Genomic DNA, 18,108 nt, shown 5'->3' with positions numbered 1-18,108 from the left:
TGGATAATCAAGCTTCCTATTAAAGATATTGATTAATTTTTTTTGTAAACTATCTTATGTGTATTTTTCTACCTGTATAGTCTACCATTATATGTACATATTTAAATTTAGTACTGTCCCTCAAGGGCCTACAGGGGCCAACAACGCCACCCCCCCCCCCCCTTTCTACTACCAAACCAGAAGTTAAAATTTTACTTCTGTTTTTAAAGGTATCAGACTGAGTTTTAAAGAAAAAAAGTATTCTTATAACTGAACTAAATATTTTTTGAATATATGCCCCCCCCCCCCCCCCTCCCTATCTAACCAAAAATAAGATAACCATCATAAAATTGATATCAAACAAACTTTAATTCATTTTAGAACAGTAAAGAAAAATCGGTAGACCAAGTAATAGACTAAAACAGTATTTGCCAGCTAAATCATAACATAAAAATGCTTTGTATCTTACATAAATAAAGACAGAAGAAACGAACACATTTACTCTTTGAAATCTTAATGTTCTTAGAGTTTTACAGACAGATGAGGGGACCAAGTGAACTAAAGAGTAGATGCTTGTTGGTAAGCTTAATCATCACAAAGAAAACAGCTTTCTTACAAAATAAAACTGCGTAGTAGATCAAATTTTCCCTACAGATATCTAATGTCTGTAAGAGAATTAACGACAGACCGACGGACCAAACAAATCTTACACTAGATGGTTGTTCATAAATAGATTTTCTTTCAACCGTCTTGAGTCGTAGCAAAGAAATTCACGACGTTTACATATCGATATATACAGACTGACGGACTTTGCGAATTTGAAAGTAGCTAGGCTACTACAAAATTTATTTTGCACTTTCCTTCTAAGGACTAGAGTTGCAAACACCTTCCCTAAACACTAAAACCAAAAAAGAAATGACCTATATGCAACAAATGTTTTGTTTTTTAAAATCTGCGGGCGGCGGCTTTTTTTGCGGGTATTGCGGGTAAGTCGCGGTTTTCCTTTAAAATTATTGTTTCTCAAGTAATTACTGATTAATTTTAAAAAGTTTTACTCAATTATCTTTAATAGTAATGGAATAACAGAGAAATTAAGATTGCTGTTATGATTTGTAATTCCCCCCCCCCCCCAAATTTAGGTTTTACAGGCAATTTTCAGATTAAAATTTTTTAAAGTTACGCTACCGACCCCACTCTGGAAACTTAACTAAAAGTTGTATTATATTCTCAAAATTTAGAATCATATATGGTTTGGTATGGGGTCGGCAGCGCAACTAAGAGTAAAATGACGAAAACTAATTTTTTTTGCTAAATTTTTCAATTAAAAAATGACGAAAATTATTTCATAAATTTACCTTCAAGGCATAAAATTAACACTTATAAGGTAAAATATATAATAAAAATGTTTTTATTTATTGATTTGGTGTATATATTTGTAAAGAATATGAACGAAATTAGTTTTTAATAGATATTTATGCAAAAAAAAATTATTTTTCATATCTAGGTAGAAAATAAAAAGTAGATTTTTGCTCTTCAAAAAATATTGATTTAACCCAACACTGAAGTAAAAAAAACTTAGTTCCAAACGTTTTTTTTTCTTTTCCTTATCCATTATGCATGAGCTCGGGTATGTAAATCAATAATATCAAGTTAAAATAAGAAAATTTGACCATGACTTTTTTGCCAAATTTCCACCCTTAGACCGTTGTGAACTCTCCATGCAGAGTCTGCAGGACCAGAACTTGGAGGTCGATTTTTTTTCTTCAGTTATGTTAATAACATCCAAAAAGATGCATATTCTGTTTTATAAGTTGACCTCTAGCTCTTTAAAAAAGAAAGGGGTAGTTTCACAAAATGCATTTGAACTTAATTTAGTGAACCGCATATTTTTTGCTAGTTAATGGGTTAAACTATATTTATATGGCATATATTTGAAAGAATTTCAATTTTCTACCAAGTAGTTTTAAAAATATCAAGACTTGAAAATAGTCTTTTTGTGATATATGCAATTTAAAAAGACGATTTTCAAGTCTTGATATTTTAAAAACTACGTGGTAGAAAATTGAAATTCTTTCAATTATATGCCATATAAATGCAGTTTAACCAATTGACCAGGAAAAAATATGCAGTTCACTAAATTAAGTTCAAATGCATTTCGTGAAACTACCCCTTTGAATTTTTTACCTGTCCACAGAGTGGACCTGGAGGCCTACAGGACCAGAACTTGGAGGCCGATTTTAGATTTCTTCAGATATGTAAATAGCATTCAAAAAGATGCATATTCTGTTTTATAAGTTGGCCTCTAACTCTTCAACTAAAAAAATTATCTATAACCTGTCCAGAGTGGACCTGCAGGCCTGTAAGACCAGAACTTGGAGGCCTATTTAAATTTTTTCTTCTTTTACGTTAATAACATCCAAAAAGATGCATATTTTGTTTTATAAGTTTATCTCTAACCCTTCAAACAGAAATTTAATTTTTTTTACTTGTCCAGAAACCACCTTCCAGCTAGCCTGTAGCACCTTAACCTGAGACCTATCCAAAAAATGATTAAATATATGTGAAATACTAACCAAAAGTAAACTTTTATCCTAAATAACCTATAGTCTCACATTAATACCTAGCCTAATAATCACAGAGTAAGCCCCTTATTTGTGAAATTGCTTTGATAACAGCTTTGCTTTGAGTTATTAATGATGATGTATATACTATGTATTACTAAATAATTCTAAGTCCGATACTATATCATACTATATGTGTTCAAAAAAATATACTATATATACTATATGGATTTTAAAAATATACTATAAAAATACTATATTTTTTTTGTTTTGGAGTGGTCGCCCTGAAAATATGTATTTTAGGTCCACTGAAACGTCCTCTAATGACGAGAACAGCTATATTGGTGGCTCTACCAGAATGTATGCTTGATGTTCTTGTTAAATATTCTTTGATACCTATCCTTCAAAAATACTATCTTGCATAAAACACTTGGTTATAGTGATACGTAAATGAAAGATGAATTAATCTGCTCCCTAATACAATAATACAAAGTAATTTGTATTTAACAAGCTTATGAATATTGGTAGGAGAATATGTTTATATTTCATTTACATGTCCCAACTAAAATATGAATTATACATTCTTAAAGCGGAGAATTTATGAAAAATGTTCTAATAGTTTCGACTTTTATTACAATGTAATACTTGGATTAAAAGAGACATCTTTAATCGTTTAAAAATGTTAAAACTTAGTAAATCTTTTTCATACATATCCACTTTTCTACCTACATTTTGATAACTGTTTAAAGCCATTTTTATGTCACTGAAAATAGAAATGAATTGAATAACAAATGGTTAAACATGCCTTTAAACAGATATCGTAAAAAAGATCATATGAATTATAAATCAGTCCAAAATATCAACAAATTTACATTATTCACTTAGTTGCCATATAGTAATTTACTAAAATAATTTGAGGTTTTTAAAAACAATTCTGAAGAGAAATATCAATTTGTTATTATTGTTTTTATTGAATGAAATTATTTCTTAATTTCAAATATTTTGATAATTTTTAATTGATTTAAAGAATATTTTTATGTTATGATTTTTCTATGTGGATTTGCTCAAAAAGACAAAAAAACAATATTTCCTTCGATTTAAAACAATTCTTGTAAAATCAAATTAATATCTTAAACAACCTAAAAAGGAGAGATATTTCAGCCTAAAAAAACTGTTTGCCTTTTATTTTTTCCCAGTTTGATTTTCTTCCATTAACTCGTGCAAAACATTTTTGCAATTGGTTAAAAAGTTTGAGGCAGAATATTTTTTTTCTGGTTGACAAATCCTTCTGCTAATCAGTACCCTAGTCAATAAAATCTTTAATTCTATATTCTATGAGCAATATCTATATATTGTTAGTATCTATAAGGGATTTGGACAATTATTTTGGAAAACCTTTTGAACTTCCCATTATGGTGAATTCATAGCAGTAAAATTTCCATTTTAATAATAGTCATACACTTGTTCACTGAATTTTTGTTCAAGTTCCTTCAATATCACTAAGATTATGCTCCATACAACAAAAAAATAAAAGGCAAAATCTTTGAATTTTTTACCTAGAAATTTTTCAGATTACAATAATTTACAGAAGTTGTGATAAAATTTGAGATAAAATGGTTGCTGTTAGTCCTGTAGAGGATATTAGGAACGTCAATATTTTTTTTTAAATCTGCAAAACAGAAAATAAAGTTTTGATTTGTATACCTAGGGTAAGGGGGGGGGGGGGAAATTTCGGTTTTTTTTTTTAAAAAATGGGGTAAATATTAATATTTTCAAATGAAACCAAGACCAGTAGAAAGCTTACGGAAAGGACTATCAGGTCCTAAAAGGACATTATCCTAGGACTTTTAGAAGTTGGCCGAAATTGACCGCAAAAAAGTTACCGATATTTCCCCACCACCGGGGGAAATATCGGTAATTTTTTGCAACCTAAAAAAAATCGATGAAAAACGGCCAAACGGCCAGTCGAACATAAATAATCATAATTAGTATAGGTTATAGGGATTATCCACAAAAAGTTTCATAATGATCGGACTATTCCTTCTATGTTAAAAATGAATTTTTTTGAAAGACGCGAATTTTCGATTTTCTTTTTCGAAATTTTTTTTTTTTTAAACTTAAAATTAATATAAGAAAAAAACGTATTTTATTACTTTTTAGGCCTGATCCTAAAAAAGCTCACATTGAACTATAGATTTAGCCCAAAAAACATGAAAATTGATTAAAAATTGACCTCAAAAATTGAATTTGAAGCAAAAGTGTCATCTTTGCAAAAAATCTTGACTACATTTTAACCTTAAAAAAATCGATGAAAAAAGGCCAAACGACCAAACAAGCGTAATAAATCATAATTAGTATAGGTGATTGGGATTAACCACAAAAAAATTCATAAAGATCGGTCTATTCCTCCTATGTCAAAAATATTTTTTTTTCAAAGGACCAGAAATTTTAATTTTTTTCCTCGCAAAATTTTGATTAAAAAAATAAAATTAATTTTTTTTTGTTTTTTATCTGTTCTATTCATTTTTAGGCCTAATTCTTAAAAAGTCCATATGGAATAATAGATTTGACAAAAGAAAACGTGAAAACATGACCTTAAAAGTTGAATTTTAATTTCTTTTGAAATTACCGATTTTTCCCCCGGCGCCAACTTTGGTCATTTTTGAAAAAAATATTAACCCGATTTTAAAGCTCTCAACGGATTTGGAAAAAGCGGGCAATTTCTAGTTCAAAAAGTTTTTCAGATCAGCTCTAGGTCTTACCAATTTTTGTGTAGGTCGATCTTTACACACCTACTAAAAAATTTTTGGAAAAAAAAAATTTTTCGTCCGACTTTGAGACCCAATAAGTACCTTTAATATTCATCTCACAAAAAATTCATTTTATACTTTTTTGTAGGCAATTTAATAAGGAACAAAGGGGGGGGGGGTTTTAATGCAACCATCTCGTAATCAGTGAGCAAATGGCACTTAGAATTCGAATTTCGATCTGAAATTTTGCATGAGTAATCCTTGATAGGTCTTTTTTCCCTAAATCGAACAAAAAGTTGGAAAAGTAACGGCTGGCGGCTGGCAGCTCAGCCGTTTAGCCGTTTTTTGCCTATTTTTAGAGGAATTCATCATTAATTACGTAGGAATCAACTTTTTAAAACATATTTCTGGTTTAATTCATGTTAAATGATAACTATAACCAATTTCTAAAATTTTTAGTACCAGCTGCTAAACGGTTAGAACCGGCTGAAAACGGCTGGGAGCCGCCAAGAGTATAAAGGGTAGATAGGGCTTGTGACATGTCTAGAGGTAGGTTTATATGGGTGCTAAGCTCAAAAATGCTACTAAAAATAGTGACGGCCAATCCATATGGCAGCTGGGTAACAGCTGCAGCTGAGCTGCGAGCGGCCAAGAGTAGAATGAGTAGATAGGGCTTGTGACGTGTCTAGGGGTAGGTTTTTATAGGTGCTGAGCTCAAAAATGCTAACAAAAATAGTGGAGGCCCATCCACATGGCAGCTGGGTAATGGACGCAGCTCAGCTGGGTAACGGCCGCAGCTCAGACGAGATAGGCCAAGAGTAGAATGAGTACATGAGGCATGTGACGTGTCCAGGATTAGGTTTTTATAAGTGCTGAACTCAAAAATGCTTCCAAAAATAGTTTCGGCCAATCCCTATGGCAGTTAAGTAATAGCTGCTGCTCAGCTGCGAGCGGCTAAGAGTAGAATGATTAGATAGGGCTTGTCACGTGTCTAGAGGTAGGTTTTTATGGGTGCTGAGCTCAAAAATGGTACCAAAAATAGTGGCAGCCCATCCATTTGGCAGCTGGGTAACGGCCGAAGCTCAGCTGGTAGAGGCCAAGAGTAGAATGAGTACATAGGGCATGTGACATGTCTAGGGGTAGGTTTTCATGGGTGCTGAGCTCAAAAATGCTACAAAAAATAGTGGCGACCCATCCATATGGCAGCTGAGTAACAGCTGCGAGTGGCCAAGAGTAGAATGAGTAGATAAGGCTTGTGATGTGTCTAGGGGTAGGTTTTCATGGGTGCTGAGCTCAAAAATAGTATCAAAAATAGTGGCGACCCATCCACATTGCAGCTGGGTAACAGCTGCAACTCAGCTGCGCGCCAACAAGAGTATAATGAGTAGATAGAGCTTATGAGGTGTCTCGGGGTAGGTTTTTATGGGTGTTGAGCTCAAATATGCTACTAAAAATAGTGGCGACCAATCCACATATGGCAGCTGAGTAACAGCTACAGCTCAGCTAGGAGCGGCCAAGAGTAGAATGAGTAGATAGGGCTTGTGATGTGTCTTAGGGTAGGTTTTTATAAGTGCTGAGCTCAAAATGCTACCAAAAATAGTGGTGACCCATCCATGTGGCAGCTGGGTAACGGCGGCAGCTCAGCTGGGAGCGGCTGAAAGTAGAATGAGTACATAGGGCTTGTGACGTGTCCAGGGGTAGGTATTTATGAGTGCTGAGCTCAAAATACTACCAATAATAGTGGCGGCTCATCCATATGGCAGCTGGGTAACAGCTACAGCCCACAAGCCCTATCTACTCATTCTACTCTTAGCCTCTCCCAGCTGAGCTGCAGCCGTTACCCAGCTATTTTTGAGAGCATTTTTGAGCTCAGTACCCAAAAAACTTACCCCAAGACACGTCACAAGCCCTATGTACTCATTCTACTCTTGGCCTCTCACAGCTGAGCTTCGGCCGTTACCCAGCTGCCATATGGATGGACCGCCACTATTTTTGGTTGCATTTTTGAGCTCAGCACCCATAAAAACCTACCCATAGACACGTCATAAGCCCCATCTACTCATTCTACTCTTGACCGCTCGCAGCTGAGCTTCGGCCGTTACCCAGCTGCCATGTGGATGGGCTGCCACTATTTTTGGTACCATTTTTGAGCTCAGCACCCATAAAAACCTACCTCTAGACACGTGACAAGCCCTATCTAATCATTCTACTCTTAGCCGCTCGCAGCTGAGCAGCAGCTATTACTTAACTGCCATAGGGATTGGCCGAAACTATTTTTAGAAGCATTTTTGAGTTCAGTACCCATAAAAACCTAACCCTGGACATGTCACATGCCCTATGTACTCATTCTACTCTTGGCCTCTCCCAGCTGAGCTGCCGCCGTTACCCAGCTGCCACATGGATGGGCAGCCACAATTTTTGGTAGCATTTTTGAGCTCAGCACCCATAAAAACCTACCCGTAGACACGTCACAAGCCCTATCTACTCATTCTACTCTTGGCCGCTCGCAGCTGAGCTGCAGCTGTTACCCAGCTGCCATATGGATTGGCCGTCACTATTTTTAGTAGTATTTTTGAGCTCAGCACCCATAAAAACCTACCCCTAGACATGTCACAAGCCCTATCTACTCTTCATACTCTTGGCCGCTCCCAGCCGTTTTCAGCCGGTTCTAGCCGTTAAGCAGCTGGTACTAGAAATTTAAAAAATGGTTATTGCTATCATTTAATATAAATTAAACCAAAACTATGTTTTAAAAAGTTGATTCCTACGTAAATAATGATGAATTTGCCCTAAAAATAGGCCAAAAACGGCTAAACGGCTGAGCTGCAGCCGCCAGCTGTTACTTTTCCAACTTTTTGTTCGATTTAGGGAAAATAGACCTACCAAGGATTACCCATGCAAAATTTCAGCTCGAAATTCGAATTCTAAGTGCCATTTGCTCACTGATTACGAGATGGTTGCATTAAAAACCCCCCCCCCTTTGCTTTTATGTTTTTTTCTGTCATTTGAAAGGAACATGGAGAAAAAGGTCATTTAATGAAGGTAGGTCAAAATTACCGAGAATAGCCCCTTACCGAAACTTCCCCCCCCCTTACCCTATCTTATTAAGGTATTTAAAAACATACATAATAAAAATTTCATATAATAAGGGCAGGTTTTGTGCTCTGTTAGGCACTCTGTGGGAAGCTGCCTGTAAAAATGACATACGCAATAGAAATATTTTGCACTAGATTATTTTTTTCTTCAGCATCTAAAATATTTCTTTCCCCCCCTCCTCTCCTATTTTTCCCCAGGAAAGGAATAAAATGGTTTAAGTACTCCTTATTTTACTCCATTTTTTGTTACATATTGTTCTAACTTTTCCCCAAGGAGCTGAGGGAGAAAAAATTTAAGAAATGTTATCAGTGCTCCCTATTTTTTTTTTATTATCTTCTCCCTCCAACATATTTTTTTTATTCCCCCCTTTTTTGCCGGGGATCCTATGTAGAATATTCACCCCTGAAATGTTGTTAGAGGCACTGTAATGTTCCGATGATTTGTAAAATATTGGCGTGTAGGGAGATGGTGAAGAAGTTGGAAACACAGGAACTAGATGCACAACTCAGAGAGGGAAGAGCAGGTATGTACGAACATTCGAAAACTAGTTACTAAGTAGCTGTGCTATAAAAAAACCTACAAATTATACCATTTTTTATATGCTTTTTTTCCATTAAAGAATGTGTTCCATTTAAAGAAACTGCCATGCAAAATATAAACGTTATACTCCTTTTTATAATATCCTAAAAGTTAGAACACATACTGGCTCACTTCTCCTAAATAAATTTCATTATTTGTAGGGAATGAGATATATACAGAACTTTTGGCTGGCTACCTTGCCTTGGGTCGCCTGCCAGAAGCCAAGTTTTTATGGAAGCGGATACCTGAATCGGCTAAAACAGAGGTTCCTGAATTGGGTAGGTCTATTATATTTAGTCCTCTAGTGGCTTTACTCCAAGTGGTAATTGGAGGTTTCATATACCAGTGAGGTTGGAGAGTGGACATTTGATTTGGCTGTTAATTATACTCTTTAAGTACCAAAAGTTTTATAATTACGTTTTCTTATTCGGTTTTTTTTTCTGGCTCCATATTTCTTAATTTGGGTGATGCACATTCTACATTTATTCTACATGTTTATTGTTATTTTACTCTTAAGAACCCAAGAAGGGTCATAGTAAGAGGTCTGAATATGACTATCAATTCTTTTCTTGAATGTAGATTAAGTCACGGCCTTTTTCACATGAACAGGAAGATCATTCCAGAATTTAGCTGCTCTAACACTGAATACATTTCTGGATGTTCTTTTCACTGGAATTTGAAAGCTTATCACTCCATGGTCAGAATTTATGGCTCTTGTATTTGGCCTATTGTGAATGATATTTTCATCCGTTTACAAGATCTTAGTTTTTATTTGAACCAAGGGATATCCAAAGTTACTTTTGTAAGTTTGACTATTCTATTTAAATATAAAATAAAGCTATAAATCATTAGGTAGGTAACTAATATTTAAATATTTTTTTAGGAAAAATTTGGGAGGTTGGTAAAAGTATTTGGAACAGAGACAATCCTAGAGTATTTCAAACATTACAAGTAAGTACCTAGTAACAAATTATACATTTATTTCCAGGGAGGGAGTGGATGGTGGACTTTAAATCATTCTTGTGTTCAAAGCATGGGTGTTTATTCTGTACAAGATTTATTTAATTTCCCCTGCTGCAAAATATTTCATTTTTTCCCTCAAGTTTTTTCCCCCAAGGAGGGGGGGGGGGGGGGGGAACGGAAAAAAAAATAATTCTTTTTATTTTATTTATTTTCCCCTCCCACATATTTTTCTTGTTTTTTTCCCCAAGGACGTGAAAAAAATGTATTTAGAACTGTTCTTCATTTTTTTTACCACTACTACATATTGTTTTATTCGTCTCCCCCCCTTTAGCAGGGTATCCTGTGTCGAATATACACCCCTGACCCAAAGTTTTATTAATTTGCTGTTTCAATATTAGGCTGTAAAACGTTGTGGACTTTAATTTTACATTGATTAGTTGGTACAAACTTTTCAATCATAAGTTTAAATCTACAAAGGGGGAATTTTGTTCATCAGCATTATTATCAATCAAATGTTAGGTTGTATGCATTAGAATTGAAGGACACCTCTTATACGAAGGTTATGGTTGGTTATTAAGCACATGAAGCTCATACCCTGAACATTTACCTACCGCAATATCCTTGAGTTGTTTATCACTCAGGGGTGTATAGTTTTGCCCTCAAAGAAGGGGAAAAAATGTTTTCAGGCTGTTTATTTCTTTATTTTTCCCTTTCCCACATTCCCCCCCCCCCCCCTCCTTTTGCAGGGGATAACATCCAAAATATACACCTTTGATCTCATTCCTATACATAAGATCTTTAAAATTATTATTTTAGAATGACTGGTCAGAACCTGTAGCCCCCTTGATGGAATATACCCTTAAAAACTTCAGAGAAGAAGCTATTCAACTTGTCAGCAAAGCTTACGCTTCCATTAGGAATGGATTTTATAATATACTTAAGATTTATCACTCATGATGGTCCCTTAGACGCAGAGAGAGGATAAGACAATAGACGAAATTTATTTATCCCAAAAGATAATAAACAAAATTACCCCTGCTGTAGATTGAACGTTTGGACATTTATCAGTTTTGAAATAACCAATCAAAATTCAGTAAAAGTACATAAAGTTTCTAAGATAAAGTGGTTATAAAAAATTTTGGGTACCCGTGTAGTTAATAGCTCAATGTCGTCCTCTTCCTTTATTAGACACCATAGTTAATCTTTCTGAACATGGAGAAGTTTTGTTAATGTTAGAACGTTAGTTTAGACAATGTTTTCTCAGAGTGTAGCTAAATTCTAAAAAATTCAACTTTTTATAGTTGACTCATTATATGTATAAATTAAAATAATGCCCTTTCTATAACCTGATCACTATCAATTGTGTCGGATTGTTCCGACACAGAATACTGTGAATTTATCCGTTATTGCTTATAGTTGCTTAGCGGATATATTAATATTCTAGAAAATATATGCGTTTATAATTACATTAAAATCCAATGGTTGTTTAGAATGTCTGACTTTGTTCAATTTGTTGGGTTGGACGAGGCAGCTGCTGGTCAACTCATAACAGATCTGGGATGGACCTTTAATCAACAAACAGGTATTAATCTTGCATTTATAGTGTGTTAAGATCTTTAATCCATGCTTGATACATAGTAGTATAATAGAATAATCGTCTTAGATATGGTGTATGTTAATAAATACATAAGACAGCTTTGTGTCTTATTTTGTCAGTTACAGTTACAGGAATGTTTGTGCTGACAGTCTTGACATCAATAGGATTATTCTAACATGCCTTATGTACAGTTCGAACATGACTTAAAGTATGGTAATAAGTAACAGAGATCATGTATAGACAAACAAGACAAAGTTGGGTTATAGATGTTTAGAAATAGAGAGAGTATGCGAAAAATCTTATAGAAAAATGTATGTTTGTCTTTTGAGTCATGGCCGACAGACAGAAGGACCAAGTAAATCATAAAATTGACGTTCATTGGGAGAGGGAATCATCACCCATAATTAAAACCTTCTGTCTTATATAGCAGTCGAGAAAATCACATATCATTCATAGTATTACAGACGGACAGACAAATTAAATTATAGAGAATCTTCGCTATTAAAACTTGATGTTTATTTAGGTATGATTGGACCTGTGTGTAAGAAGAAAGAGAATATGCAACTAGATTCACTGAGCAACCAACAACAAAGAATAGCAGACTTTATTGCTTATCTAGAAAACTGATTGTAATATTATCATTTGTATGTTGTCAGGGGTAGCTATTATAGCAATCAATTCTACATGTTTCGGTACGCATGCCTTGCCGTACACGAAATCTTAATCTCCAAGCCCTCCGAATGACCAACATGTGAATGTTTACAAATGTGTATTTATTACCATGAAAACGGTGCATCTAAAACAAAAATATAAAAATTAATTACATAATATTAATGGTTTATTATTTTTGTATATCGAGGTTGCGTGATTTCAATTTAATTAAAAATATAAAATTTCTAAAAAACTTTAAATTGGCACGAAACATATTAAATAGCATCAGAAATTGATAATTTTAGATTCAAATGATCAATAAAATTAAGGAAAATATTCGTATGTCAAAAGTTAGCAGTTAAATGGTCTATTTGTTGAAAAATTAATGTTTTAAATTTCTTCGTAAAAATATACCATACTACACTTATTATTAAGAATTAAAGATAAATTCTTACCACATTATATGTCAAACTAAGCAGGAAGGCTTATTTGAGATCTTCCACGGATTAGAGCGCATGTATATCCATCCAATACATTATTTTTATTCACGTAGCTCTTCACATGGGAATCAACAAGGAAAAAATGTGCGCGCCTTTGTTTGTTTACAAGCGAAGCGTGGAGATAGTTAGGAATGCCGCGTAACACACTCATTCTCTGGTGTAAGGAAAAGGGAATTAATGGGTTTGAACTTGCCAGGGAATACAAGAAAATCATTCCAACACACACCCGTCTAGTCACTGGGAATCGAACACAATAACTCATCTTAACATCATGCGTGCAGACAGTGTCCACAAAATCACAATCTCATAACGCATAATTTACAAGAGTTTAAAATGGCATGGCCATCAGGCCTAAAATTAATTATGGTAACTTACGAACACCACAATAACTCAAACCGACTCCACTACCACATAAGGATAGGAATAAGGAATGGGAAAAGCATTCAACATTCATGAAATGCACATTTACCACTCACACATTTCATTAATCATGGCCTCATAATCTCAATTAAAATTAGAATTACAGACCATGTAATTGCGAATACATGAATTAATAATCAATAGTACCTAAACTTTGATTAGGTACCTACATAATAATAGGCAAATGATTTTTATATTAAAAATCGCATCAATAATTAAATAATCAACTCAAGCTTTTAATCAAAAGAAAGAAAGATTAAATAATGACATTTTTTCTACTAAATCTTTTTGCTAGAAAAGAAAAATAGAATTTTCATAAAAAACTTCTCAAAATTAAGCATTTTCTCCAGCGGAAAAATACTCGGGCTTACATCTAGACATTCTTAGATAAGATAGGTAAATCCTTAAATCTAACATGTTTAATAAAATAGATACTTATCTAAATAAAATATGACTGTAAAAAAATCATCAAACATCGGAAAATTAAAATTTCACAATTTTAAATCTTCGTGAATCAAAATTGCATAAAATAAAATTGCAACTGAAATATGCAAATTAAATTACCAAAATAAAACAAAAGCTCAATTATAAGAAAAGAACTTCTCTAAATGCTGAGTTTGCAATTTCTCTCTGTTTTAAGAAGAAAGCAACTTGTACATATTCATACAGTCAAAATTAAGGCAATTTGGGGCCTCAGTTAGAATGAACCCCTCAAGATACAAACTAACCAATCTTTCAAATATTAATAATGCCGTGTTCCAGCTATCCTGACGGACGTTATGTCTTTCCATCACAATTTTTTGATACTGCATAATTTCCGACAGGATTTCTGGCGCAGGGCTCCATCAACTGAAAATAAACATAATTAGTGATGTTTAAATCAAATCAAAAATTAAAAGAATCATGAATAATTCAAGAAACTTTAGAATCATCAATCAAAGCAATCAAAGTAAAATTATCTTATGCTTTAGTTTTGCCGTTCTGTAGTATGTCTGGCCGAGGTAACAGAGCTAAGATACACTATAGAGCGGTCTTATTAAGCTTAAATCTTCGAACTCAAAGAATCTACTTAATTCAAGACGAAAAAAATCTGCATTTTTCTTTAGGTACATCGGTTAAAAGGTAAATAGAAATAATTTTAATATATATGTAATATTAAATTATCTATGTGATTATAATAAATCTTAAGAAATATTTATATGATGTAAAAAATCTCATTGTGTTACTTTTTTATCATATCGAATTTCAATCAAACAAGTATGAAAATGTTCGTATTTGCGTAGGTACCTAGGAAAATTTCCGCGAAAAAAATCCCTGGTCCCGGAAAGACTTAAATCATTGAAAAAACTGCGTAAACGTATAAATAACTTAAGTTTGCATTTCAAATGAAAAAAAATCTTGCGTCGATTTGAAAGTTTAAACGAAATTGCGTCAAAATTTGCGTTTTTTGTCTTTCGAAAAAAATATATGATAAATCTACCGTAAAATAAATTGCAAAGTTAAACAAGAACGATACTTATACTAAACTTTGGGTAGATTGATCTTGAGCAGACGTCTTGCGGAAGTTTCGTTACTCGTGGCGGCTGCGTCATCTGATAATTTGAACTTGCAAACCACGGTCCTCCCACCTGGGCGCACTTCTTCCACACGCCCCAATCTGAACTTCTTCATCAAATTTGTGCTATCGTCGATCAGCACCACGTCTCCCGGCTCGAGCAGCACCTTGTTGCTGCGCCACTTGACGGACTTGAGTAGCTCAGGCATGAGCTGCTCCTTGTACACCTGATGGAACTGACGGGTCAACTCCTCCAAGTTCTCCAGCCTCCTGGTGATGGGCTCTTTACAACCTGTCTCAAAGGTGCAGATTGCATCGTTGGTCCTGCCGCCTAACAGATCAGCAGGTGAAATTATTCTCCAGCAATTGACGTCATCTCCTTGGGTGGCATAGGTCAATGGCTTAGAATTCAGGACTCTTGCAGTCTCAGCACACAACACCAATAAATCATTGAAGGTTACAGTAGCACCAGCCAACTTCTTGTTCAACACACGCTTGACCAGCCCAACCTGCCTCTCCACAGTACCCACGAACGAGTGTGCTGCGGTGGGCACCAGATGCCATTCAAAATGCATTCGGGTATCCTTCAAAAGTTCATCCATAATTCGTTTGGCACCAGCCATATTGGTGCCTCTGTCTGTGGTAACCCTTCTAGGCATATTGTAAAACGCCTGAAGTTTTCTCAAGCCGACCAGCACGGCTTCAGTTGAATAATCAGTCAACACATCAACAAACACAGCCTGTGTAAATCTACAGGCCACAATCAACAACCAAACTTTGTACTTGGTCTTGGAACTCCTGGTACCAACGCCAGGCTTCGTAACTTCGATCGGCCCCGCAAGGTCCATATGCACCTCCTTGAAGGGCACAGAGGGCTCGACACGATCTGGCAGAATATTAGCAATTGCGGGACTCGAACGCTTGGCATATTCAATGGAACATGCAGCACAACTCTTGACCACTTTCATAGCCTCCATGCGGCCATGTGTGATCCATGCATACCTGCGGCTTTGCGCCAACGTCTTACGATGGCCTCCATGCCCCAATTCATCGTGGGACTGTTGAAGGATGAGCCGCGCCAGCCTGTTGTGGCGGCTGAGCAAGACAACACCTGGGCTGTCCTTCATAATCTTCCTGGGGCCTCCAGCAGCGGCCTCAAGAGCCTCATCTCCTCTCCCGGACATTTTCAATATTGTAAATGTCCTAAGAGGATAACATCCACCATGACCCACAATGGGCCAACAAACCTGGACCTTGTGATGATAAGGTTGAAGGGAGTCGAATTTCCCCTCAGCGTCCATGGTCATCTCCTTCTCTTGGTTGAAGGAAGTCAAAAACAGGTCACAAACAGAATCCATGTATGTATTTGTGAAAGTATAGTTCTCAAAATACTTAGAACTATCATCGTTGCTAACACCATCCTCAATTGTTGCAACGCCACGTTTCTTGACAAGCAGCATTTTAAAGCAGTTGGCAGCCTTAAGAACTGCGGCCACAGTCCTCCTTGCCTGCCTGTAGGTCCTTCTTGCCAGGGACCTCCAGAAATCATTGTCCACTACCTGTGTGAACATTACCTTGAGCTTCGCCATCTTGGGATTTAGCTCGCTCTCGGGAATGGATGCATTTACCTCACCCGCCGTCTTAACGGGCCACTGGTCCTGTTCCAGGCGCAACCAGCTTGGACCATCCTGGTATGTAGATCCAGGTTGTACATCCTCAATCGTACACAAACCACGCGTTGCCAGATCAGCAATGTTGTGCTGGGTTGGAACCCATCTCCAATCTTCAGGGCTCGTCAACTGTTGTATCTCGGAAACACGATGACTGTTAAAAACATTTAACATAACACTGTCACTGGATAGCTGAGCTAGGGCGCAGCTGCTATCACTAAAAAACACTTTGCCAGAAATGTTGAAAGGTAGGGCTCTGGCAACAGTATCCACAAGCCTTGCCAAAATTAGACAACTAAGCATTTCTAACCTTGGTATAGACTCAATCTTCACTGGTGCGACACGTGACTTGGCGCAACACAAAACTACATCATATCCTCCAGGAACTGGCCATCTCAGGTAGGTGATGGCTGCATAGGCCTGGTTAGATGCATCGCAGAAACCAACAAGCATTGGAAGCCCCAACGGCTTATCAGGAACCATCGAACGTCTGAACGACACATTTCCAAGTGCCGAACGGTCCTGGAGGCTGGACACGAGCTCCGACCTCAACTCTCCAGGTATAACATCATCCCAGTTACATCCATGTATGCAAACTGAGCGCAGACAAAGCTTGGATTTAAGCAGCAATGGCGCTGCTAGACCCATTGGGTCATAAAGTTGTTGCACAATTCTCCAAACTTCACGTTTAGTTATCAACTCAGGTAGACTTCTCCAGAGGTCCTCCAGATCCAGATCCTCCAGTAACTTTCTACCCTTAATCTTCTCGCCGTGATTGGCTCTGACAGGTAGGAACAACTTATCCTGTTTAGGGTCCCATACAAGGCCCAGAACTTTTACACTGTCAACATCATCTCCAGAATAAACAACAGATTTAAATTTGAAATTGCCAGGTGCAATCATATCCTCCAGCTCTTGGACCAGCTGGACAGCTTCAGGTTTACTGTTATGACCGCTCAAACAGTCATCCACGTAAGTACAAGTCTCCAATTTGACCGATGGAGGATCTTGATACAAAACAAATTCAGAACTGAGTGGTTGCTGAACATCTCTCCACACATCCTGCTGGGCTACAACGTCACAACCTCTAATCTTCTCAGATCCATAAACATCTTGAACATCCTGCTGGGAACGTCCACCAAAAATACGACCAGTGAGTCTGAGGGCGGTCACGGCCATATCTCCAGCCAAGGCCTCACCAAAATTGATGGTTTTGGTAAGGTAGACCTCTGGCTCTCCATCAACTGTATCAGCGAAAAAAACACGTTTCAGCTGAGAATCTTCATAGGTAGCTAATAATGAATTGTAGAACTTCTGAATATCAGCCACGAATGCACACTTATAACTTCTGAACCGGATAAGATTGTGCATCAGAGTATATAATGGAACTGGGCCGTCCATCATAATACTATTGAGGCTTAGCCCCTTGCAGCAGAGACTAGAATTGGCGCATATCCTCAACGGCGTGGAAATAGACTCTTTATATGCGCAGACTAGGCTCGAATAATACACAGGCTTAGTATAAGCTAGGTCTTCTGGCGAAGCTTTCTGATACACTCCACGAGACACAGCTTCTTGAAACACTTGGCAGAAGGTGCTGTATTCACCTTTTTTAATCATTCTCTGCCGGTCACGTAAGCAGATCTTATAGGCCTGCTCTGAATTGTCAAATAACACACTTGGCGGCTGCTTGTAGGGATATGAGGCCGTCCAAATATGGTTCTCAAGATCTAATGTCAGACCTTCTTCAATCAGCTGCCGTTTACGCACGTCCAAGGCGGACTGCC

At 36.4% G+C, this 18,108-nt stretch overlaps 3 protein-coding genes across 8 annotated transcripts in view; 2 read left to right on the top strand and 1 right to left on the bottom strand.

Moving 5' to 3' along the window:
• Positions 1 to 4,112, top strand: part of LOC145306674 (stAR-related lipid transfer protein 7, mitochondrial) — a 15,177-nt gene extending 11,065 nt beyond the window's left edge. The window contains exon 15 of the mRNA XM_080148977.1: positions 2,844 to 4,112. Coding sequence (XP_080005103.1) covers positions 2,844 to 2,910 — 67 coding nt within the window. The 3' untranslated portion in view covers positions 2,911 to 4,112. The remainder of the gene's footprint in view (positions 1 to 2,843) is intronic.
• The window catches only part of LOC145306673 (exostosin-1b-like), a 145,207-nt gene that overhangs the window by 33,944 nt on the left and 93,155 nt on the right, over positions 1 to 18,108 (bottom strand). The gene's annotated exons all lie outside the window — the stretch shown is intronic.
• The window catches only part of CSN8 (COP9 signalosome subunit 8), an 18,521-nt gene continuing 4,489 nt past the window's right edge, over positions 4,077 to 18,108 (top strand). For all 5 annotated transcript variants that reach the window (XM_080148981.1, XM_080148982.1, XM_080148985.1 and 2 more), the window contains exons 1-7: positions 4,077 to 4,186; positions 8,849 to 8,909; positions 9,127 to 9,243; positions 9,849 to 9,916; positions 10,745 to 10,845; positions 11,419 to 11,510; positions 12,049 to 12,183. In XM_080148981.1, the coding sequence (XP_080005107.1) occupies positions 4,154 to 4,186; positions 8,849 to 8,909; positions 9,127 to 9,243; positions 9,849 to 9,916; positions 10,745 to 10,845; positions 11,419 to 11,510; positions 12,049 to 12,152 (576 nt within the window). In that variant the 5' untranslated portion in view covers positions 4,077 to 4,153 and the 3' untranslated portion in view covers positions 12,153 to 12,183. The remainder of the gene's footprint in view (positions 4,187 to 8,848; positions 8,910 to 9,126; positions 9,244 to 9,848; positions 9,917 to 10,744; positions 10,846 to 11,418; positions 11,511 to 12,048; positions 12,184 to 18,108) is intronic.

The sequence above is a fragment of the Acartia tonsa genome, chromosome 14 (genome assembly GCF_053477335.1).
Source record: "Acartia tonsa isolate MP-2025a chromosome 14, ASM5347733v1, whole genome shotgun sequence".
Classification (NCBI taxonomy): Eukaryota; Metazoa; Arthropoda; class Copepoda; order Calanoida; family Acartiidae; genus Acartia; species Acartia tonsa.
The sequence above is the reverse complement of the archived record's forward strand: the minus strand, read 5'-3'. Positions and strand labels throughout refer to the sequence as shown.